Source organism: Rhinolophus hipposideros (genome assembly GCF_964194185.1).
Source record: "Rhinolophus hipposideros genome assembly, chromosome: X".
NCBI classification, from domain to species: Eukaryota; Metazoa; Chordata; class Mammalia; order Chiroptera; family Rhinolophidae; genus Rhinolophus; species Rhinolophus hipposideros.
The window spans coordinates 109,966,788-109,992,051 of NC_138046.1; the positions used below are offsets into that span (position 1 = coordinate 109,966,788).

General features: G+C 40.5%; 1 protein-coding gene across 2 annotated transcripts in view; it reads right to left on the reverse strand.

Moving 5' to 3' along the window:
- The window catches only part of PDK3 (pyruvate dehydrogenase kinase 3), a 64,176-nt gene extending 41,246 nt beyond the window's left edge, over nt 1-22,930 (reverse strand). The window contains exon 1 of one of the 2 annotated variants that reach the window (XM_081042756.1): nt 22,133-22,930. In XM_081042756.1, the coding sequence (XP_080898882.1) occupies nt 22,133-22,238 (106 nt within the window). In that variant the 5' untranslated portion in view covers nt 22,239-22,930. The remainder of the gene's footprint in view (nt 1-22,132) is intronic. The other variant, XM_081042755.1, reaches the window with a different exon arrangement.
- Nucleotides 22,931-25,264: the final 2,334 nt, after the last annotated feature.

The window sequence follows — 25,264 nt, forward strand, 5'->3', positions numbered from 1 at the left end:
AACTCCTCTACTTTGGGGGTGGGACACCGTTAGTAAACTTCTTAACCTCTCTGAGTTTCAGCTGCCTTAATCTGTAAAATGGGGCTGAAACCAGTTTTTGTAAAGACTGTGATGACGTGTGCAGAGCCTGAATCAGAGTAAGTGTCCAATAAACGTTAGTCCTTCTTCTGAGCTCTGGGATACTCATGGGACCCTCCCAACTCCCTCATACTCAATAGGCCTTCCTGGGGCTCCATATGCCCTGGAGGCTGTTGGGAAATGGGCAACCTCGGGGCCAGGCCCAGAAAGACGGAAGCTCATCTAACAATTGTCTCCTCATTCTTCCAAATGCAATAAAGGCAGCAAATTAGAGATGCAAAAGTAAACCCAATTTTCTAACACTTCCAGCCAAGTTCTGGTTTATTCCTTCCCTCTCCGCACCAAATAAGACCAGAAATAAAAGAACCCACTTTTGAAAGTCATCTGCAGAACCTTTCTTCCCCCCCATTGACACCTCACCCCTCTTCTCCATTTTCAAAAGTGTTACAACAAAAAATTAGTCTTCAACAATCCACCCCTTATTTCCCTCATACTAAGTGAGTATACTGAGGGCCTTCGGTAAATCTTTAACTAATCAACGATTCTATCTTTCACTTTTCGCTTAAGGGAAATACTCCAAGAAAGGAAGAAGGGTGTAATTCTCAGCAATGACCTTCCAACCTCTTACTCCATATACATTCATTTGGCCTTAGAAGATTAACCGTTAAAATGACTCTGGTTGCACTGCTTCAGATAACATATATCCTTCCTAAAATGCTTTATACAATTTTTGTAGGTGCATCATTTTAAATGCATTTCAAATGCTGATATTTATAAACTCATAGTGAATCTCATTATAAAATGAAAGCCCTATTATCTAAGCTAAAATGAACGTCTACGTTTTCACATACCAGGAGAAATACTTTGCACCCTCATTAAGTAGAAAGGACATTTCTTTTAAAGCACAAAAGAAATGTTGACATTCTCCCTGTAGGAAAGGAAGTTAGGGGGTGAGGAAGGAGAGGAAGAACCTTGTGCTGTTGAACTGGAACTGGGAGTATCAGTACGAACTCAGGATTTGAAAACATTAGCTGAGTTTTGGGGGTAGAGAAAGTTTACATGCTTAAATGTCCACGTCCATAGCATATTTGGAGCAGCAAATTAGAAGCACAGAGCTGGGGTGAAGAGGGAGGTCCATGAGAAGTGAGAGTGGGCTGGCAGGTACCAGGTGGCAAGGGTCGGTCAGGCCCACATCTGTTCTGGAAACCCACAGGGCTAACTGGTTTCAGAATGTAAAGGTTTTCAGATTTCAGTCCGCTGTATAATACGGTCACTATAGAGACACAACATAGCTGCAGTGAAATCTGCGCATGTCCACTAAGCAGAATAAAGACCATGGCCTCAAGTCAGGGCGGATCAGGTTTTGCCACGCAATGAGCACCAAAGGTACAAAAAACAAACTTCAACTTTTAGAGCTTTTTGGACTTCAGAATTCAGATACAAGACAGCGGTCCTGCAGAACAGTAAAACCAAGGTCAAGTGCCGAAGGCACACTTGGGTTTGAATCCTGACTTGAGCACCCACAAGCTTCATGAACGTGGGCAAGTGTCATTACAATTCTAAGCCTCAGTGTTGCCATCTATAAAATAAGAACAGTACTTGCTCGCGGATAGGAAGAATTAACATTGTTAAAATGCCCATACTACCCAAAGCAATCTACAGATTCAGTACAATCCCTATCAAAATACCAATGGCATTCTTCACAGAACAAGAACAAATAATCTTAAAATTTATATGGAACCACAAAAGACCTCGAATAGCCACAGAAATCTTCAGAAGAACAAAACTGGAGGTATCACGCTGTATGATATCAAACTATACTACAAGGCTGTGGTAATCAAAACAGAACAGTCCTGGCATAAAAACAGGCATACAGATCAATGGAACCGAATAGAGAGCCCAGAAATAAATCTATTCCTATATGGTCTATACCTATATGATCATGTAATGTATGACAAAGGAGGCAAGAATACACAATGGGGTAAAGACAGTCTATTCAATAGATGGTGCTGGGAAAACTGGACAGATACATGCAAAAAATGAAACTGGACCACCTTCTTACTCTATATACAAGAATAAACTCAAAATGGGTTAAAGACTTAAATGTAAGACCTGAAACCATAAAACTCCTAGAAGGAAATATAGGCAGTAAACTCTCTGACATTGATCTTAGTGATATTTTTTTGATATATGTCCTCGGGCAAGGGAAACAAAAGAAAAAGTAAATGTGGTGGGACTACATCAAACTAAAAAGGTTTTGCACAGCAAAGGAAATCAAACAAAATGAAAAGACGTCCTACGGAATGGGAGAAGACAATTGCCAATGATACATCCAATAAGGGATTAATATCCAAAATGCATAAAGAACTCATCCAACTTCACACCAAAAATACAAACAATCCAATTAACAAATGGGCAGAGAACCTGAATAGACATTTTTCAAAAGAGGACATACAGATGCCAACAGACATATGAAAAGCTGCTCAACCTCACTAATCATCAGGGAAACGCAAATTAAAACCATAATGAGATATCACTTCATACCTGGTCAGAATGGCATCATCAATAAATCAACAAACAATAAGTGTTGGCGAGGATGAGGAGAAAAGGGAACCCTCATACACTATTGGTGAGATTGCAAATTGGTACAGCCACTATAAAAAACAGTATGCAGGTTCCTCAAAAAATTAAAAAGAGAACTACCTTATGACCCAGCAATTCCACTTCTGGGTATTTATCTGAAGAAATCCAAACCACTAATTGGAAAAGATGTATGCACCATGTTTATTGCAGCACTATTTACAACAGCCAAGATATGGAAGCAACCTAAGTGCCCACTGATAGACAAATGGATAAATACAACGGGATATTACTCAGCCAAAAGAATGAAATCTTATCATTTGCAACAACATGGATGGACCCAGAGATTATTATGCTAAGTGAAATAAGTCAGACAGAGAAATACAAACACCGTATGATCTCACTTACATGGAATCTGAAAAAAACAAATAAATGAACAAACAAACTCATAGATTCAGAGAACAAATGGATCACCACCAGATGGAAGGGGGTTTAGAGGATGGGTGGAAAAGGTGAAGGGATTAGGAAGTACAAACTGCTAGTTATAAAAATAGTCACGGGCCTGTAGAGTACAGTATAGGGAATATAGTCAATAATATTGTAATAACTATGTATGGTGTCTAGTGGGTACTAGACTTATTGGGGTGATCACTTCCTAAGGTATATAAAAGAATAATCACTATGTTGTACATGTGAACTAATACTGTACATCAACTGTAACTGAAAATTTTTTTAAAAAGAAAAAAAACAGTACCTATTTCGTAGAGGCTATGATGAGGTTTAAAAAGTGTTTAACACTTAACATTAACAAGTTCTTAAAAAGTGAAAGAGGGGGCTCATTAAACAGCAATCATTAACTGTGCCAATGATGATAAAATGAAACAGCCTGAGGCCACGTGTGCCACATCAAATAGGCTGGTACCTGCTGAGCCCTGAGAGCATGACTGTGCAACGCTGTGCTCACTTGATGATTCTACATAATTAAAAAAGGATTAAAAAGGATTAAAGTGTGTTCCGTGTCCCTATCCACCACTTCTATTTATTTTAAAATGAAAAGGCCTTGATGCTTACGTTGGTCAACTCTGCCCTAACTAGAAAACTCAACCAGTCATGGCAAAGGACCAAATTTCAGGAAGCACTGATGCTAGCCTTCTTGGATTTATCGACCTTCTCTAAAGTGGCAGAAAAAGAAACTTTATTTGTCTCTACCTATATCCCTCATGGCACTGATCAGAGTACCTCTCCTATGGTAGCTTCTCAATGATTTACTGGAAGAATACATAATACTTTCAGAAGTTTGTATTTTTAAAAGAGTACCTAAAAAATTTCAGGTTTTGCCTCCTACATTCTAATTTAGCTCTTGAGATAAATTCTTTGTACTCATACCTTAATTATACATTAGCTCAAACAGGGGGATAAGCCTTTTTTAGTTAGTTAATGAGCGAACCTAAAAATAAACATGAAATGCCTGACTTTTTTTAACCTTTCTGTAGTTTTCCTCATATAAGTTGAAAGCATTTTATCCTGTGTATTAATGCTGGAAACTCAGTTTAAAACAAGGGGTTCCAATAATCTTTTTTTTAGGAAACTTACCCCCCCCCAAAAAAAACCACCTTTTGGCTTTAATTGAATGTCCTCTCAAAAGCGTTCTGTTTTTATAAGTCTTCTGGCATATTGAGTATTTTCCAGTTATTCTTTCCAGTTATTTGACTTCATTTTTTCCCACTTACATGGCTTTTCTACATTCCTTAATTTTGATTTTCTATTTTTGTTCTGCATTTTTCTATATACTTCATCTTACTCAAATTTACCAATTAAATTATTCCTCGGAATCAGTTCAGAAGATGACAATGAAGGAGTGGGTGAGGGGCATGGAAAATTCTGACTAGTGAACACAAATTAGTCACTGGCTTTAATACACTCATGTGTATTTCTTCACTTGTTCTTCCTCATTTGATGACTCTTTCATTCTCTTCTGTTTTCTGTTTGTTTTTCATACTTTGCCCTTTCATTGAGAAGTTGGAGAACAGTCAACCACATTTGCAAAAGATATGATTTGCTTTGTCTAGAAAGGTTCCGAATAGCTTTCCTTTCACTGAGACATAAGATGAATAGACACAGAAACACGAATGACTTTGGATTTAATGCAGGGAGTCCCTCACCATAAGAAAAGAGCATTTGACTAGCCTTCTGAGAAGAAGAGTTCAGACTTATTATTCTTTATACCTGGTTTCCATAGTGGCCTGTATTTCCAGTGAATCTTTAATCCTCTTTTCAAATAATTTACAGGAAGCAGAAAAAAACAATTATTTCTTCAGTTAATGAAGTAACTTGATGATATAGCTTATAATTAAAGCAGAGGGCTGAACATATCCCCCCTACCCCCCCACCCCGCCAAATGAAGTCTCCTGTGTGGATTACTTGAGGCTATCTTTGTCCACATCTTCCAGTTTTAACACTTGGTGGGGGATGGTTTGGGAGTGGTAGTAATGGGATCAGGGAGTGGAAAAGGAGAGCAACAAATGGAAAAATTGCTAGCAAGGCACCAAAAACCGGCAGAATGAATGATCAGCTTGTTCAGATAATGTTGCTTTTTCTACACTGTCAATTAAATGTTTGAGTTTGCAATGTATTTTTACTATTTATTAACTGCTAAAATAGCTAAAATATAACCAAGAAAATAATATTTTTAGGGGCAGCTCTTTGATTTTCCTCCAGGTGTAATTATAAAATTTCAATCTTTTGAAAACACTGAATTTTGGAATAAGTACTTCTTGGACTTACCAGGGCTACACAATGATTAATAGTCCTTCAAAGAAACAACCTGAAATGTGAATGGAGAGCAGCTACTAAATGATTGTGGTGAACAACCTTCAAAAGAATCCCTTATATTTTTTTGGCTTCATTTATAGTTTTATTTTTATTTTTTTTACATACTCTTAAATATTTTTTTTACTTCCATGTCTAGAAGTACTATTTCACAGCCTGAGAAGTTCAGTACTTTTCCTTTGTTTGGGAAAAGTTATTCCTGAATTTAAAAAGAGCTCAAAATAGGTAACAGATTTGGGGTCTACCAAATTTGAGGCTGCCCTCACTCTAGACCAGGCCTTATTATTAAAACTCAAAGGCCGGGGAAGTAACTACAAGGTGGAGTGGGTGGGGCTGGAAGTAGCTGAAGGCTTCCCAACTCATGAGTCTGACCCCACAAGCACTGCCTCTCCATGGGCTTCCTCAAAGCATGAGGGCTTGGGCTAGTTGCATGTAAAGAAGGTGGAAGCTGCAGGGCCTTTTATGACCCAGCCTCGGATGTCACACAACTAGCCCCCTTCTGCCCTAGTCAACTGGTCAAAGCAGCCACAGCCCGTCCACGCCCCAGGGGAAGGGGACGAGACGCCCTCTCTCTTTTTTTTTTAATTAAATTTATTGGGGTGACAATTGTCAGCAAATTTACATAGATTTCAGGAGTACAACTCCGTACTACATCATCTATAAATCCCATTGTGTGTTCACCACCCAGAGTCAGTTCTCCTTCCATCACCATATATTTGATCCCCCTTATCCTCATCTCCCACCCCCCACCCCCTTACCCTCTGGTAACCACTAAATTACTGTCTGTGTCTATGAGTTTTTGTTTCTCATTTGTTTGTCTTGTTCTTTTGTTGTTTTTGGTTTGTATACCACATATCAGTGAAATCATAGGGTTCTCTGCTTTTTCTGTCTGACTTATTTCACTTAGCATTATACTCTCAAGATCCATCCATGTTGTCACAAATGCTCCTATATCATCTTTCCTTAACGCCGAATAGTATTCCATTGTGTATATGTACCACAACTTCTTTATCCATTCATCTATCGAAGGACATTTTGGTTGTTTCCATAGAGACTCCCTCTCTTGATGGAGGGTTAGCAAGGGCGCATGTATGAAAGCATCATCGTGGCCATCTTTGGAAAATGACAGTTGCCCTAAGATGTTCATGAGGAGGTGTAGAAGATGATTTATTTCTCAAATCACATTTTTAAGCATTCTTATATTGCCTGAATTTGTTTCCTCTGGGGTCATGTTTTGGCCATTTATTTATCTTAGTTTCTTTCTTTCTCACTGCGGCCTTCCCTCAGATGCCTGGCGATCCTTGCTTGTTCAGTCATGTTGGAGAGTGAGGCAGCCTAAAGACTGACTATGTGAGCACCCCAAAAACAGGATTACATTGGCTTTTTGGTGAGGGTCCTAACACCACACCAGCGTTCCTAATTCTCCTTAGTTCATTCAGGGTCTTTAGAGAAGAACACCCTTTTTGCCCTTTACTTTGCCTACGGGTAACTGCCTGCCTAATAATATTCCGATGGTCAAGGGTGGAGGGTGAGCCTTCTGTTTACAGACTTCCAGTGATTCTACCTGTTGGTCCCAGCCTCTCCCCCTGCATTACTGAGGTGGGAGCCTCTCCTGGGCTCTGCTACACCTAGTTCAGCAGCCTCCCCGACCATCATGCCTTCTGAGTATGTTCTAGACCTGAGCTGTCCAGTAGAGAAGCCTTCAGCAATAGGGGAAATTTGAATGTTCAATTTTGTTATGCTATCAATGATAAATTCCCCAAGTGTGATGACTGTATCATGGTTATTAGCAGACTACTCTTATGCTTAGGATATACGTAAGTACGAGGGGTAGTTATGATGTCTGCAATGTACTCTAAAATGGTTCAGCAAAAAAAACATGTATAGAGAAGGAGGGAGGGAGACAGGGACAGATGCATGGGGTTGGAAGGAGATGAAAAGCAAATACAGAAAAAAAAAAGGAAAGCAAATACAGTAAGTCCTCATTTAATGTCACCGATAGGTTCTGTAACTTTAAGCAAAACTATGAATAACAAAACCCATAGGCTAACGGATATAAACAAGAAGTAGGTTCCTATGGCATCTCATCAATGTTATAAAACGAAACTCCATTATTTGAGGACCTGTTGTAGGAATCTAAAGGCTAGACATGAATGTTAACTATATTGTTCTTACAACTTTTCCTAAGGTCAGAAATTTTCCAAATAAAGGTTTGGGAAGGAAATCATTAAACAACCTAAATATTCAACAATGAGGGAATAGTAAAAAAAAAATTACAGTATTGCACATTTACATGGGGAAATATGCAGTCATTAAAAAGAGTGTTTTTAAAGAAAATGCAGTCTTATAAAAAAAAGGTTTTCCTCTAACTAGAGCCAGTCTATTATTTTTTAAGAAAAACAAAACCTAAAAAAGGTTTTCCTGTAACTAGAGCTAGTCTGTTATCTAAAAAACAGACAAAGAAACAAAAAGCAAACCAAAAATCTCATACAGAATGTGCAGATCTTCCTGATGGGGTCTGAAGCCCATGGTACAGACCTCCATGTAAGGATTTTTCCTGTTCTTATAGGAAAAGAGGGTTACAGGGTAATTGTGGTGGGGTCCTTAATTAAGGTGAGCAAAGGTTATGGATCTTTCCCTGAAGGACATCTGTGTCTGTGCTGAGGGAGAGTGAGTAATGTCCACTAACGCCTTGATCCCCTCTTTAAAAATCCTGTTTGTTTACTTTTCTGAAATATATGTTCATAAACAGATTAATGAGAAGCCTGCCCTTCTCTGTATGTCAGATAAGGCCAAAGCAAGATGCAAATGAATTTCACTGTGGGCTCACCATTTGTGCCCTCCATTTGGGCAAGCCCTCTGCCACTGCCCCCCGTCACTGACTTCTATATCCTGTGGGTCCCAGGATTTCTCAGAAAATGGAAGAGTCCATTAGCATAATACCTGGCACACTGTAGGTGTTCACTATTTCCTGATTAGAACTGAAAAATTAAAATACCTAGTAAATTTCAGTATAACCTTACTAGAGCAAATAAAATTCAGTGGTTCAAGCTAACATTTGCTCGTAATGGTAAATTCCTCTTATAGATAGATCACTGTATTCTATATATTTGGTTAGGGGTATTGAAATCCTTAGTTAAGGAAAGAAGAGCTGAAAGGTAGGTAGCAAAGTGATAATAACGTGGCAGTAATTGTCAATACGGTGTGTTGGGCCAGAGAGTGGAGAGAACAGGCATGCACGTGCTCAGAACTGATATCACAAATAGAGCTTTGGCCAGCGGGAGCATGTGAGTAGCAACCGAAGCCAAAGCCACCACACAGATCCGTATCAACGTAGGATCTAGTCCTACGGTGGATGGTGAATTACAGGCTCTCTTGTTGTCATGGAAGCAGGAATAGTTAAGTAAAGGTCACACTGTATTCATCTTGGAGGTTAATTGAGGCAAAATGTTAACCATTACAGTGAACGAAAAGGATCCAAAGCCAGTCATGCTCAAAGCACAAATGAGCTGAAAGTGCTATATGTTTCTTGGAAAACAATCAGTTGATACAGCTGGGACCTTCAGCCAACAAACTTTAAGATAATTAACATTCAAGGTTAAGAGCTGCCTATGCAGTTTTTATTCTTAGCGGGAAGCTGATTCATCCAGGAAATACTGTGTCGCTAATTTCCCATAATAAACGCATAGCCAACATCTACTGAGTGCGAACCATGTGCCATGCATTACGCTGCGCAGCCTCAATGTCACCCGTGCAACAAGCCTGTGATTAGATGCTATCGTTTCCATGTTGCAGATAAGGACACGGGAGTGTAGTGGAATTAAGTGATTAGCCCAAGCTCCCCCCATGATAGGCACCAGAAATCAAGACATGAGTACAAGTCTACCTATTCCCAGAGACAATACCAGGCAGTCTAAAGAGTGGTGGTGGTGCGCAGAAAAAAAATTGTTTCAGTGTAAGTAAGTAAATAGGTATCAATCTGATAGTTCAGAAATGAGAAGACCATTAGAATATGCAATTTCCTGATTGTCTAACACAACAAATTTAGACAAAACCTCAGCATTACAAATACTCTTGTTTGCTAGAAAGAACTGCAACGGGGCAATGGTATATTATATTGAAAGAAATGGCATATTATGTTGAATGAAAAATGCATAGATTTAAAAGCTCAGTCTACCTGCCTTTTTACTGGTTTTGCCACAATTAACTTTGCTTAGGCAAGATACTAGAATCATCTGAGCTTTAACATCTTCATCCAAGAAAAGGAAACATCTACTTCACCTGGCTGTTGTGGGCATTATAGCTATATGCTATGTATGAGAGCCCACTACTGTGTCTGCCAGAGAATAGTACACAAAGGTGAGTGGCTTTCGCCTCCTAAAAACAATAATTTCTGGTTCGCTGTGAAAGAGGCAGCCAAGATGTTACATCAACAACTCGCTGATGGTTTGGGAAGTCTGTTACTCAGGGCTTCTACTTTCCACGTGTGAAATTGGGAATGCTGGCCAGATGATCTCTGAGCCCAAGCTCCCACTGAATGGATCGAAGAGAAGATTTTAGGTTGTATCACTACACTTGACAGTTCTTTATCCTACACCACCAACCTTGCCTAATATGTACATCCTGGAACAACTCTGGAAAGCACTGCTAGGAGTAGGCAGCCAAGGAAAGGAGCTAGAAATTCAGGAAAACACTATGTACACACATTTACATGTGTTCTCCTGTTTGTGTTCTCCACCCAGAGAGCCTCCAAGGGCATTTTGGATAAAGGACAATTCGGTTAACACCTCACACATTCCCATGAACCCACCCCTATTACACAAACCTTCAAGGGAGAGAGAGGGACAGCAGGAAAGCATGCCACAAACTCACAGAATTCATAAATCTTGGCATATAGCTCTTTGTTCATAGCTCTTGGGCCTGGGCAAAAACTTTACCAGATCTAACATAGTTCTTAACTCGGGAAGCTCAATCCTGGGTAACTCAAAAACACCATGCCTAAACCCTACCCCCAGAAATTGATTGAATTGGCTTATGCCGGGCACAGGTGTCACTGGTTTTCATTGCTCCCCAGATGATTCTCATGAGCAACCAGGACTGAGAACAACTGACTTAGCATCTAATCACAAAAAATTTAACAAGGTAACAAATGAAAGAACTCCTCAGGCTCAGACAGTGGCCATTAAACACACCAAGCTTTTCTATTTACCCATGTGTTTTTAGTCTCTATTTTCATGTTTTGAGTTTTGTTTCAGCCTCTTAGGAAAGGGACCACGAACATCTTCATAATCTTTCAGCGCTGTCAACTATCATTTTTCTCTCTTTTTCAGATAATCTTCAAAACTACTGAACACATTCGTGAAGGAAATGGCTATACTTCAGGACATGGTGACTCTTGACAAGCTGTGACAGTGTACTTGCCCATCCTTTCCTCCAGTGTGCTTTGTTCCCATACTACCCCTCACCCTTTCCCTCATTCTCAGCTGGAGAGTGGCTGTTAAGATGAGCAGAGGTGGTCCGATTCCTGGCTGTGCCACCTGCCGTACCGTACGTGTGGGTCATTTTCTTACCTGCCCTGAACCTCAGCTCCCCAATTTGTAAAATGGACATGACTGTGGTGAGAATTCCACTATATCATATTTTATACCAAGTGTTGGTAAGTACTCAGTAAATGCTGGTTGACTCTATTGGATCTTTTTCAGTTTCCAGAGAGTCCATTGTAATTTCCCCTTTGAACTGCTTTACTGAAGCCAAGCTCAGGTTAAAGAGGCAGGAATGTAAGTACGTAGGTCCAAGACGACATGGAGGAGAATGTCAAGGGCACCAACCAAAGAAGCGGTGCCCCTGTGTACGAAGGGCAATTTCTAGAGAAAGGGAGGCTCACTGTGCGGAAGCAGCTGAAGGGTTTATTAGAAATGAAGTGCTTGCCAGAACAGCACGTGACCAGTACAGGACAAGTAAGATAGCACTTACCACTTTGCTTTCTACTGACTCTCAGAAGCAGGAGAAATTAACTAAATGTATACAAAATCCACAGTCTGGGATTGAGGAACATCTGCTACCAAGCTTAAGGAAACCTTGTATTCTTTTACAAGAACATATCCAAGGAAACGTTCAGATAAAACCCTGAGCATGTTCTAGTCTATGAAAATGTTAGCAATTTTTTGGAAAAAGATATGTATATGACCAATTTCAAAGGGCCCTACTGTTTTTCTGGCGAAAAACACAAGAGAAAATATTTAACTTCATGTGTTCGGAAAATGTTAGCGAGAAACAGTCATTTGTTCCCAACAGCGAAACTATTATATACTGACCTCCATGCCTCAGTGTGGGGACAAAGCCCCAAAAAGCAGTTTCCAGGCTCTCGGCCTCACATAGAAAGGTGCTGGCTCGGGTAGTAAATGGCCATCAACTGTGATCAGATGGCCATCAGTTGTGGATAGTTGGCCGTCAGCTGTAACCCGTGAGCCATTGGCCACTAATATAACTGCCGTGGCTACGCTAGCAGAAAAGAATGGGGGCTAGTAAGGAGATGGTGGCTGGCAAGCGCGGACTGCTGTTAGGACGGCGGGTTGCAGATTATGTAGATCCTGCTTTCTGTGTCTCCAGCCCAGCCGCCAGCGAGAACATAGTGGTGTGACTCCCCTATCTATGGCTCCGTGGGTGTTCCTTTTTGGCCTCACCATGTCCTGCGTTCTTATGTGGGGAGCGGGAGCTGAGACCCCACCTTACACCCCGCAGGCCACCCCGCACGACACCCAGTAAGAAAGAAAGCAATCCTGGTCCAACTCAAATGGTCAAGTGGAATCCTAAGTCTAAGAATGAAAATAAAATCATGACTGCTTGGGTGATGCTTAGGGAAATAACCTACCATTGAGTTAGAAACCCGAATGTTCAATTAGAGGAAATATAAATATTGACCTGTGTAAGTCTAATAGTTCACTGTAACTTTTGTGCCGTTCATTATGGCAGAAAGTATAACCTCTGTAAACATGAGACACTGACATAGGGGACTCCTTGAGGGACATGAAGGACACACTCAAACCCAGCTCTGCCACAGGCCAAGTATGGAGGTAAACAGCCCCCACCTCCTGCCTTAAAGCAAAATGGGCCAACTGAAGATGCTTCCAGGCTAGTTTCAATGAATGCCAGGTAACCCATCCACGGTCCCCTTAGCATATTTTCTACAAGTTAACTAATTTATCAAGAAGAGTAAGTGGACAGGAACAGCAAGAATTTCTAAAAACCTAAGGCAATAAATAAGGAACTGCCCTCACCACATTTCAACACAAATTAAAGGCAAAGTTAGCCTATGATATTTAGTGCAAATCAGAAAAGTTGTCCTATTGAATAGAATCCACAAATATAAACTACTCTGCAAACTTAGTAGGTGGTAAACAGAAACAAGAACAAAGAAGGATTTGAGGTCTTAATTATTGCTGTGCAACTGGACAAAACAGAGCAAAAGCAAGTTGGCTACAAAAATCCCATCAGAAATGGCAATAAATTCCAGGATTTAGTAGCAATTTACAAACTGCTAAAGGTGATAAATCTGACCATGATAAAAGCACTGTAAATGACTGAGTGTATAAAAACTCATACTGTGTGCTAAATAAAAAAGAAACCAACTTCCGGTGTTAACATACTTGTATGTAAACATATGGGCAAAAACTAGAAGGCTGTCACAAAAAATGGACGGAAGAATTATAGGTGATATTCTTTGCAAATGCCTTTAATTGTTGCTTTGATAATTACTTTACCAAAGCAGGGAACACTGGGAAAACAATATTTACACAGCACAATAGCTTACTATGCCAAATAGACACAAGGAATTCATACAAACGAGTAAAACTTCAGGTTCCAGTTACTAAATCGTCAAGGGAACTTCACACACAACAAAATGCAGAGAATAAACCCACATGGGAAAAAATACAACTTTCAGTTTCTCTGTTACCCATTATACAATTAAAATCCTAAAACCTCATTTTGGCAGGGCTGTGGAGAAACTGGTACTTTAAACTTTGGTGACAGTTCTGTAGGTTCAAGCTGTATAATCCCTCAAGCCTTTCACATGGTGATTCCACTCAGGGGCACATACCCTATAGGTAAACAGCCCGGTTACCTAGAAAAGTCTTAGCTACCTCAAAAGTAACATTCCAGATAGCCAAGGTTTACTGTTACCAGCTTTATCATTTAAATGCAAATTAAGAGCAATCACTAGAGCAATCACTTCACGCTTCTTTAACAGGGGATTGAATTAACTTATACTAAAGGCCCAAAAACTTTCTGTAAATGGCCAGATGGTAAACATTTTTGGCTTTGTGGGTCAAACCGTCTCTGTGGCAACTACTCTGCTGTGATGGAGAGACACAAGCCACACACGATATGTAACAAATGGGTGTGGCTGTGTTCCAATATAATTTTATTTACAAAAATAAGTGTTTTCAAAACTCATAATGTACCAAAGAGAGAAGCCTAATGTAAACTATGGACTTTGGGCTGATAACGGTGGGTCAGTGTGGGTATACTGTAACAAATGTCCCATTCTGGTGGGGGGTGTTGACAGTGGGGGAGGCTGTATCTGAGGAAGGGAGTATATGTGGGAGCTCCCTGTACTTTCTGCCCAATTTTGCTGTGAACCTAAAACTATTCTTAAAGTCTATTAATTAAAAAAAACAAAATAAAACAGGTGGCTGACCATCAGGCTATATATATAGTTTGACAACCAACCTATCTTAGACTACAGTATTCCTAAAACAAAAGGATTTGCCCAACTCTGAAATCACATTATTGTGGAAGTAAAATAATTTAATATGCATGTACAATATTTTAAAAAAGGAGAGCGGTGATATTTTCTGATTCCATCCTGTCACAAAACCAAGGTTTCCCAAATCTTGCCAACAGTCTGATCAATTTCGCAGCGTTTAATGAGAAGAAACCACTCAGTCATCACTAGGTCAGTAAGTGTGGCCATGTCTCCCCTTCAAAAGCACACAAAACGGCAAAGACATCAAAGGAAACCAGAGCTACACCTTTAGTGCCCAGAGCCTGATAAACCAGGTTATGCTGAAATCCAGCCCTATCAGAGCATTAAGGCCCCCAAAGGCCAATTCTTTCTTTAAATTTTAGATATTGATCAAGATGCATTAAGCCTCCTTAGATATCTTTACCCTAAATGATATTGTTCTCTTCCCTTTTAATTCTGAACAGTAGGCTTCTGTCTCCAAACAGGTTAGTCTAATTCTTGGCAACTCCACACAGCAGAAAAATCTTACGGCTTACAGACAAGGTGTGTCATGTACATATATGTAAAGTTACAAAATAAACACATGCGGAAACAGAATGAGATTGTTTTTCCCTTTTCCTAGCACAATTAAAAAACAAAACAAAACAAAACTTGCATCTTCTCCAGAAACAAAATCAGTCCTCCCCAGCCTTCAAGAAGCATAATGACTTAAAAACATTTCGAAGAGCAGTCATTTAGAACCAAAGTCAACCTCTCAGTAGGTATCAGAACCCCAAAATACTTTCTAAAGGAAAACAGAGGCGGCTGAACCTGAAGAATAGTAAAAACAGGGAAACTGGCTGCTGCCTTCTAATAGCTAAAGGCTCCAAGGTTCACAGAACCAGTATGATTCTGGTAGAAATCTTTGCTGTGAAAAGAAGGCCGAGTTGTCAGACAACCTGCTTTCTGGTGGTTTTACTTGGGAGATGCTATATTTAAGTGTGGGGACATTAGAGAAGTTTAAATTTATATAACAACTGACTCGATTAAAGTGACATAATTGTTAATGACCTTTCTGTGTTGTCAGTAATTGCCATTTATGGAATGCCTACTCTGTGCAGAGAGCAAACAGCTCCGGAGGCTGTGAGACGTTACAAAGAAGGCCCACTCTCCACCAAGAATAGTTTAGAATAAAATAACAGAAGCCAGGAGCAAATGCCTTTAATAGCAAATGCAGCTACGTAAAAGACAAGTGCAAAGGAACTAGGAAATAAAACAAATAGGAAGTAAGTCTATGAGGAGGGGATAAAGTGATTAAAGGAACCAGAAGAGGACAGGATAAACTGAATGATGAAAAACACGTCCGAATGAAAATGTGAATCATTTCCTATGAACTCATTCAAGGTTCAGAAGTTTCTATCTTTAATTTATGTCATAACAGTCCAACTTCTCCTTTTCTTATATCACTAAGAGAACTTTTAATTCATAACAACTACTTAATAGAGAAACAGACCTCAAACTTTGACTGGTATAACAAAGAACTACCATAACATCAAGTGCCATTCAAAGACAATAAATCGGTCCCCAAATCCTGAGAGTAACAGGTTCAATATAAGGAAAAGTTATATTGAGAAATAAAATCAATAAATGCTTATTCTGACCATTAAAATGTGATGTTCCTATTACTCCTAATAAAGAATATGTACTATCTGAAGCCTCACTGTCCACTAGAAAGATGTAAGCCACCTGTCATTTTAATTCCTAGCAGCCACATTAATATAAAACCACAGGTGAAATTTGTGATATTTGATTTAATCCAGCATATGCAAAAGATTATCATTCCAACATGGAATCAATGTAAAAAGATATTGAGATATTTTACTAGTTTTATATTAAGTCTATGAAATCCAGTGTGTATCTTACACTTACATCTCAATTCAAAGCTAAATTTCTATCAGAAATAATTGACCTATAATTAGATTTCATCAAATTTATAGTTAAGGTAGATTCACATATCCAAATTGTTCCAAACATACTTAAAAGTTTTCCAATGAACTGAATCAAGTATCAGTTTTAAATTAAAATTAAATCAATTCAGTTTCTCAGTCACACTAGTCACATTTCAAGAGCTCAATAGTCTCAAGTGGCTCATGGTGACCATACTGGACAAAGAAGGTCTAGAGAAATAAAGAAGTAATTATAAAGACAATCACTGGAACCCAAAATTCAAGCCTAATGATTAAAAGAAATATAATAAAGCAAATAAGACATACACTATAGAAAATTAAGGTATTAAAAACAGAAAGCAAAAGAAAATTATAGATGTTTCTCATTACAGATAACAGACATGTCATATATCAATAAATATAATTGTTTAAACTTAACCACATAAGAAAAAATGTTTGATTCACAAAGCAAAACCCAACTGTATATTATATTTCAATGCAATATTTAAAGCAAAGTAATACAGAAAACCTGAAAATAAAAGAATGGCAATGCTCTACCAGAAAACATAAACAAGAGGAAAACAGGGATTTAAATCTCAATGTCAAGTAAGTTGAATCCAGGCCAAAAAAGCATTCAAGTAGGAGAAGGACAGCATTCTGTATTGCTAAAGGGTACATCTCACAATGACAGTAATAAGATCTAAGCAGCAAACCTAACATTAACAGGCATAAAGCAAAAACCATAAGTGATATATGGAGAAATAGAATCATATTATTAGTAGACTTCAACTTCTCTCGGGCCACGACAGATAAAGTAGATTTAAAAAAAGTAAAAGTAGAAAAAGCTTAAACAACATAATTAATATGGTAGATCTGACATATCAAACTCTATAACCTGAGAAGAAAGCATAACCTTCTTTTTGCTGCCAAAAGAACATTCACAGGAAATGACCACATCTCGGACTATAAAGTAAATGTCAATAAATTAAATAATTATTCAGATAACATTCTCTGATCACAATGCAACACAACAAAACATAAAGAAACTTAGGGCTACAAAACTCTAGCCCTAAATACTGAAATAAACAAACGAAAAAGAAAAAAAGTGTCCAGTTCAAAAAAACAACAACATAATAAACCCAAGGAAATCAGAGGGAATTAATAAAGTCAAGGTAGACATTAATGAACTAGAAAATAAAAGTCATAAAACTAATAAACGAATCCAATCATATAATCTACCCTCTAATCTAACCGAGACAGGGGGAGGAGAGAACAAATATAAAAGAAATAAAGGGGGAAATAGCCATAGAGAAAATTAAGACTAAGAGACTACTATGTCAGTTATGCGAGTTGACTTAAAACCACAATGACTAGGAAACTTTCTAGAGAAATGTATCAAAATGGACTCTAGACGATAAACAGAAAATCTATACAGAGCAATATTTTAGAATAAATTGTCAAAGAACAATAGTCTCCCAAACACAATATGTTTAAGAAGTTTTATAGGGGGATCCTAACAAATCTTTAAAGAACAGAAATTCAAAAGATAAATTGCTCTTAATTTAGAAAATAATTTTTTTTTCTGAAACAAGCATGACACTGGTAAGAAAATCTAACAGACTGCTCATACACACATCTATAGACAAACAGCATGTGTATAGCAATATAATGAACCCAGGATTCATCATAATATTCTCTCTACTTCTGTATATGCTTAAAATTTTCCATCGTAAAACCTAAACAATTGTTTACTCAAAGAGAAAAAACATGCTATCTAGATGCCATTTTTCACTTACCCAAAGTTTGATAACAATGTGGTGAAAGTGTAGGAAAATAGACACTCAAACTTCCATGAGAGGATAAACAGACAACCTCTACGGAAAGCAAGTGGACAATGTTTATCAAAATTTCAAATGCACATGCCCTTTAATGTAGCAATCCCACGTTTAGGAATTTGTCCTATATATACACTGAATGATATGCACGCTGTAATTCACTGTAGCAGTGGTTGTCATAGCAAAGATTCAAAACAACCTACCAGCCATTAACAGGGAGTTGGCTAATGAATTATATAGCACACTCATATAAACAAATTCTCAAAAGCCATACAAAGGAAAAAAGTTCTGCAGATACAGATATGGAAAGCTAAGGTATTAAGCTTAAAAAGCAAGGTACAGACAAAAGTAGAACAAGCTTCTGTTGACACAAAAACAGGGAGACTAGTGGACAAAAGTGGAAGCTGACTTTTCTGTCCTTTCGCACCTTTTGAATTTGGAACCACGTGACTATAATCTCAGACCAAAAAGAAAATCTCGTTTTTAAAAACCCCATCCTTTAGGAGGCACGCTGCCATTATAAACTCCTAATCCATTTAGACTACTTCCTATTCTTGCTATGCTTTGCTGTTTGGAAGGCTGTATTTCTTTCTATTTTTTTAATTTTTAAAAATTTATTTTTTAATTACCATGGACATACAGTATTATATTAGTTTCAGGTATACAAAACAGCATAGTGATTACACATTTATGTATCTCACAAAGTGATAACCCCTATAAGTCTACTATCCCTCTGACACTGTACAGGTATTACAATATTAACTATATTCCCTATGCTGTACTTTACACCCCCGTAACTGTCTTTTTCAATTATAGTTGACATTCAATATTATTTTACATTAGTTTTATGTGTACAGCATAGTGGTTAGACATTTATATAATTTATGAAGTGATCCCTCCAATAAGTCTAGTACCCACCTAACACTACACATAGTTTTTACAATATTATTATGGAAGGCCATATTTCAAGTAAAGATTGAGCTCAAGAAACTTTTATTATTTGAAGAGCATAGAGATAAAAGGCACACAGATGAAAGGGGGACAGTCCTCTAGATCCAGAAAGTCATCTAGTTAGTGGTACGCAACCCTGGTTATGCTTTAGAACAACCTGGGGGGTCTTCTAAAAATACCAATACCCTGCACCCCACCCCAGACTATATATTAGAAGTTGGGGTGATGGGTCCCAGGCATGAAAACCACTGATCTAAATGCTTTACATCATGGTCCTCAACAGAGGGTGATTTTGCTCTCCCAGGGGACATGATGCTGTCAGGAGATGGTTTGGTTGTCACAACTGGGGAGGGGGGAGGCTACTGGTATCCACTGGGACGAGGCCAGGGATGCTGCTTTAGTAAACCTCCCACAATGCACAGGACAGCACCCCCACAAAAATGACCTGTCCCAAAATGTCGATGCTGAGCCTGAGAAATCCTCCTTTAAAATAAAATCACTGCTTCTGAAGTAACAACCAGTTTTAGTCTTCACTCTTAAACAAGGAAGGTACATTATAAACTAATAAAGCTTGATTTCTGCTGCCATAGAAACGACAATGTATTTGTTGACATGGTTCTAACAAATACTGAAGCACAAAATTCCATGTATATCCATCCTTTCTCTGGTCCCTGTCCAGTAATTCCAGTCAAAAATTTATGTCCCGTTTGTAAATTAGCCAGGGAGAAAGTCATAAAATTCACAAAGTGGCAGCCTGTGGGTCAACATGACCCATGCCTCTATTTTGTTTGGGCCACAGGTCTTTTAAAATATATTGAATTGGTGCCAATCAGCTGCCCCTTCTGAAGCCAGCATATGTACCTGGGAGTTTGCCACAGTCCCCACCTGGTCCTTTTAAGCATTTGAGGTGGCCCTCCCCTGTAGTTTTCTGCAATCACACACAGGCAGAAAGCCTCTTTACTCGTTTTCCTCCTCACCTTAAAAATATCCCCACACCCATTCTAAATTCTCAAACTCCCACATTACTTGCCAAAATGGAACTTCTATCAAGAGCTAGAAGAACTAAGAGAAAGGTACTACTTGAGATGACCTTTGTGTGACAACTCTCTTCTTCTAGTTGACGTCATTAAAGGTAGGCTGCCTGCCACCTGATTCATCTCTGAGTGTTACAAACTAGGCTTGCAGTTTCTAACAGTTCCACTACAATTATATATGGCTCTTCTGTGAGCTTCCTTATAAGGAAAAGACTTCAATTATTAGGCTTCTTCCATCATCCTACATTAGTACATTCCTCCACCCCTCCCCAAACAGGTCAGAAGCCTTTTATGGGAAATAGCTATCAAAAGATTTAATAATTTTCTTTTAAAAAGCTTATCCCTTTTTCTTTGAAATTGCAATCACAGACTTTGGAGCTGTGCTTTAGAGATTAACTGATATAATCCACACATTTTATTAATGAGGAAAATGAACCCCAGTGAGGTTCAGTCACTTAGCCAAGGCCAACACTCTTGAGTTAGTGGCACAGCAAGAATTAGAACATTTGTTTCCAGATACTGGTCCCATGGGTTTTCCATGATAACACTATCCCCGACTGTGGTTTTTGTACTCAAATGGCATCCTTGCCAAGACACCTACTAACATGGGTAGATACCAGCTGCTATAGAAATAAATCAAGCAAAATTTCGCCAAGCTATTAGAGCTATCACTTCAACTTTGAGGGTGGGAGGTTTAGGAATTTCTGGGTTCCTTTTGTTCCTTTTATTGTGACTTAACCTGGCTCAGTTTACCTTAATGAAAGGTTATTGATACTTTCATAATCTCCTATAAACCATAAATTAAGAGATGGCAAGCATGCTATAGCAACATGACATTTTCTTTCCAAACTCTGTAGTCAGGAGCTGCCTTAAACCTCTAAAATTCTCACAAGTGGCCAGAGATGGTAGAGTAAAAAACTACCAAAAAGCTTTGGGCAGTGAAGTTTAAGATACAAAGATCAACATCTCATTGAACTTTGACTTTCCTCATCATTCTCTGGCAAATAGGTTTCTTAAAACTTAATTTGGTCTTAACTTTAAACTATTCCTGTCTTCCTATCCCAACTTAAGTACAGTCATCACATTTTGCATGTTGTCTTCCCCGAGTGTTCTACCTACTCTGCACTTTAGTTTTCATTCCTTGATTTTTACATAAAATTCAAGAAATGAATAGACGTAGATAATGGGTTATTTTCCCTTGAGAACTTAGAACATCTTTGCTGCTCCATTTTATTTGCTTTTAAGATGCCGAATTCTATTCTGATACCTGAGTGGTTTACTTTCAGGTGTTTCACAATCAGCTCCCTCGCATTCAGCCATTAGGAGTATTCGCTCAGCGATTGAAAAGGCACCACTGGGGAAACATGATCTAATTAACATATGGTGATGGAATCTATTCCCATCTCAGCTAGGCCTCAGGCAGAATGGGGGCCGTGTCCGCTGCGCTCTCGCACCTCCATCCGTGGAAGCGGCCGAGCCCACTCCATAAGGGAGATGGTGGGTGGGACACAAAAGGAGAGGCACGAGAAAAGGTGCTGGCCCGGAGGCCGGGGTTGTATCCTAAGGCTAGGAGCCCACACGTCCTCTCCTCCCCAGCATCTAAGGCGTTTGCAGCCCAGGCCTCTAACTGTTTTAACATAACACTAAGACGACAACTGTTCGAGTCCTGCCGCTCCCGCCACCCGCGAGCACCTTAGAGCAGCAGAAAAGGAACAAAATGCCATTGCATAATTTATTCGACTTCAAGGTGTTTCTAAACAGCTCTTACACAACCAAAAAAAAAAAAAAAAGCCTATAAAACTAAAAACGTTAAAAAGCCACCAGCATTCCGCTGGGAAGTTTTAAGGGCGGTGAGGTCTGTGTCAAGTAGATTTGAAGCTAACCATGCAGGTTTGGGGAGTACCGCCCGGGATGAGGGTTCTGTGTCTGTGGGTAGGCCCCTGGCCGGTGTGCGGCTGCCAGGCCTTGTCCCTGTGAGCCCCGAAATAAGAGCCCGGGGAGAGCCCCCGGGCATCCCGTAGCCCCGCCCGTGGTTCCCACGACTTTGCCCTGAGGCTGCGGAGACCCGCGGCAGCAGCGGCGGGACCGGAAGGTAGCGGCCACGGGGCCGTGGGGGCTGTGGCGACCGTGGGGACCCCGCGGCCTCACACTCACCGAAGTCCAAGAACTGCTTGATGGAGAGCGGCGATGGCGAGAAGCGCGAGTAGCGCTCGATCTGCTTGGGCACCGTCTGTTTCATCAGCCACCAGAACAGCCGCATTCTCGCCGGGGCAGTGCACAGACCAGCCGAGACGCACAGGCGGCAGCAGGGGCCAGTGCAGCCGAGCGGCGCGGATCTGATGCGTTCGCCAAGCGCGTACCCCGGCCTCCGCCTCGCCTCAGCGCCGCGGGTGCAGCCGCTGCAGCAGCAGCAAAAGCAGCAGGAGCAGCAGCAGCAGCAGCAACAGCAGCAGCTCCCGGGCCGAGGCCGGTCGCCCGCGGCTTCCCCAGGCCCCGCCCACTGGGGCGGAGCCGGCCGCCGCACGTACGCGGCGCCCGAAGGGCACGGGGAGCGCGAGAGGCGCGCGGCCGCACGCGCCGGCCGCTGATTGGCCGCCGTCTTCGCTTTCTTTTGCCGGAGTGCGACCCGACGCCGGCTCCTTCCTTCCCGGCTTCTGGGACTCGGCAGGGCGGCGAAGTACAGCTGCTCCGAGCCCCGCTCGGGACTAGGTCCTACGTAGGCAAAAGGTGGCGGAGGTCACAGGGGGATTGTGAGGAGGCCTGGAGCCCACGTGAGGAATCTGACCCTACGCGCCGCTCCAAGCCCCTCTCAACCAATGGCACCTTTTCCGGGAGGCCTGCTCAGGGGCTGGCTGTTGCGCTTCAAGGTGTTCGTTTCATCTTGACACTTTAATTTTCGTGTTGTTTCCCGCTTAACTGTAGTGGCTGTTTCATGGCCTCCACCGCTACCACCTTTGGGCAGAAACAAATGTAAACTCACTGGTTCTGCTTCGTGCCCGCCCCTTACTATTGGCCAGGGTTAATTGTCACGTCACCGACTCTTTGTGTCTTGGTCCCCCGCGACCCCCCGCCCCCACCTCCCCACTCTCCCACCCACTGGCGAACACCTTTGGACAGGATTGTTAGATCATTCCTGGCCTGCCACCTCTATTCGCCACCCCCCCCCCCACTCTCCCACAGGGGCCAACACCTTTGGATAAGATTAGTTAAGTCACTGACTCTGTTTCACCACCACCACCACCACCATTGCACAGGATCAAATTTAAGGTCACTGACACTTCGTTTGGGGCCGACCCCCTTCTCCCCCTGCACACTCCCCTTAACACCATTGGGCAGGATTAATCGTAAGGTCACTGACTCTGCTTCATGCCCCCACCGCCACTACCACTGGAAAGGATCAGATGTAAGGTCATTGACACTATCTTTCATACCCCCTTACCACCACCACCCCCATAGAACAGCTCCCTGACTGTTTCATGCTTCACCACCACAAGCACCACTACTTTTGGACAGAAGTCTATGCTTACACTGTGTGTTGGGTATTCTTTGTACACGAGTGAGCTTGGATTCAGGGTTCAGTATTATTAAATCATTATTTCCTAATATGAGCATGTAAAGTACTGCTTGCTTTAACCATTTCCACCAAACCTTATCTTATTTTTGGCAATGTGTAAACATGAACTAAAAGACAGAATGTTCTCTAAGGAAAGGTAAAAATATAACGAAACCACTCCTTTGGTCTGATTGGACTGGTTTTCTCACTGAATATTATTGGTGTGTGTTGTAGCTTATTGCGCTTTTGTGCATTCATTGGCTATTTATGCACCCAATTCTTTGCTTAATAACTGCATCTCTACTCTGAATATAAACAACAGTGATACATACACTCAAAGACATCCAGTGGTCTTCCCACACTTCTAGATTTTCAAGTCATCTTGGTGGTGATATGATGTGTAGACTATAAGGTCTTTTCCATTCAAACCAAAGCCTAAAAGAGACATACTTATAACCTGTTTAACCAGGAGCTTTGCCAGCAGAACTCAGCAATCTTGTCGGTGTGTTTGAGCAGACAAAAAGTCCTGTGGCCTGTGATTCCTACAGTGACTTTCTCAGGTGCTACCTGGAGGTGGAGTGTACTTGGTGGCAATTGTGGTCAGCAAGCAGAAAGAAGTTGAATGTCGGTGGAGAGGGAGGTTTTCCCAACCTAAGTTGCAAATGCTGCTGATCTTTACAAGCTTGAAAATCACTTGCTTCACTAATTCCTTTTCCACTGAACAAAATGCTACTTTAATTATATGTATTCTGTTCATTTGATAACTTCAACTGTCACGTGCCTAGTTTTATTAATGATTGTGCAAAAGGTGGCAAGTCTTAGAAGTTGGGAACAATATGAAAGGGCCTGATAGAATAGAAATCATGCTGGTCCAGCACTCAAATGACCCGGTCATAAACTTGGTTCTATCATTAACTAGCTGTGTGACCTTAAACAAGTCATTTAGACTTTCTGTGTCCCAGTTACTTCTTGTCAAATGGAGATACTTGATTTCTCTCCCTGGCATTTGTGACAATCAAATGAAATAAATCATATCTAATATAACACAAGATACTGTTGTACCTCTTTATATAGCCATACATATATTTTTAGCTAATAGTTTTGTGTTAATTGGCAAAATCCAGACGCTAAACTAGTGGGTTGATTTCAGTGCAGGCGGTAGCAATAAGAGATGGATCTTGAGATATAAGTAGATCTTAATGAACTTTTTTCAGTTCCTGTACGCACCAAGGTCTTGCCTAGGCCCTGCTCCCAGTGGCTTACAAAGTGAGATCCCTGGAACAGCAGCAGGAGTTTCACCTGGGATCTTGTTAGAAAGCAAACTCTTAGAACCCCTCCCAAACCTACTGAATCAGAAACTCTGGGAGTGGGGCCGGGCAATCTGTGTTTTAATAAGCTATGGGGGTTTAAAGATACTGCCACAAATTCTTTGATATTCCTCCCGTCAAGAGAGGGAGCTTAATCTCCTCCCCTTGAGTGTGAGCTAGATTTAGTACTTGCTTCTAATAGAGGATGGCCAGAGTGAGGAGATCGCACTTCCAAAATTAGATTATACAACAACTTTGGCCCTACAAAATACCTGGCCAGTATTCCTCAAAACTATCAAGGTCATTAAAAACAAGAAAAATTTGAGAAATTGTCACAGCCAAGAGAAGCCTAAGGAGACAAGACAACTAAATAGAATGTGTAGTCGCACAACAGCCTAGCCAACTGTCCCCCTGTGTCTTTCCTTC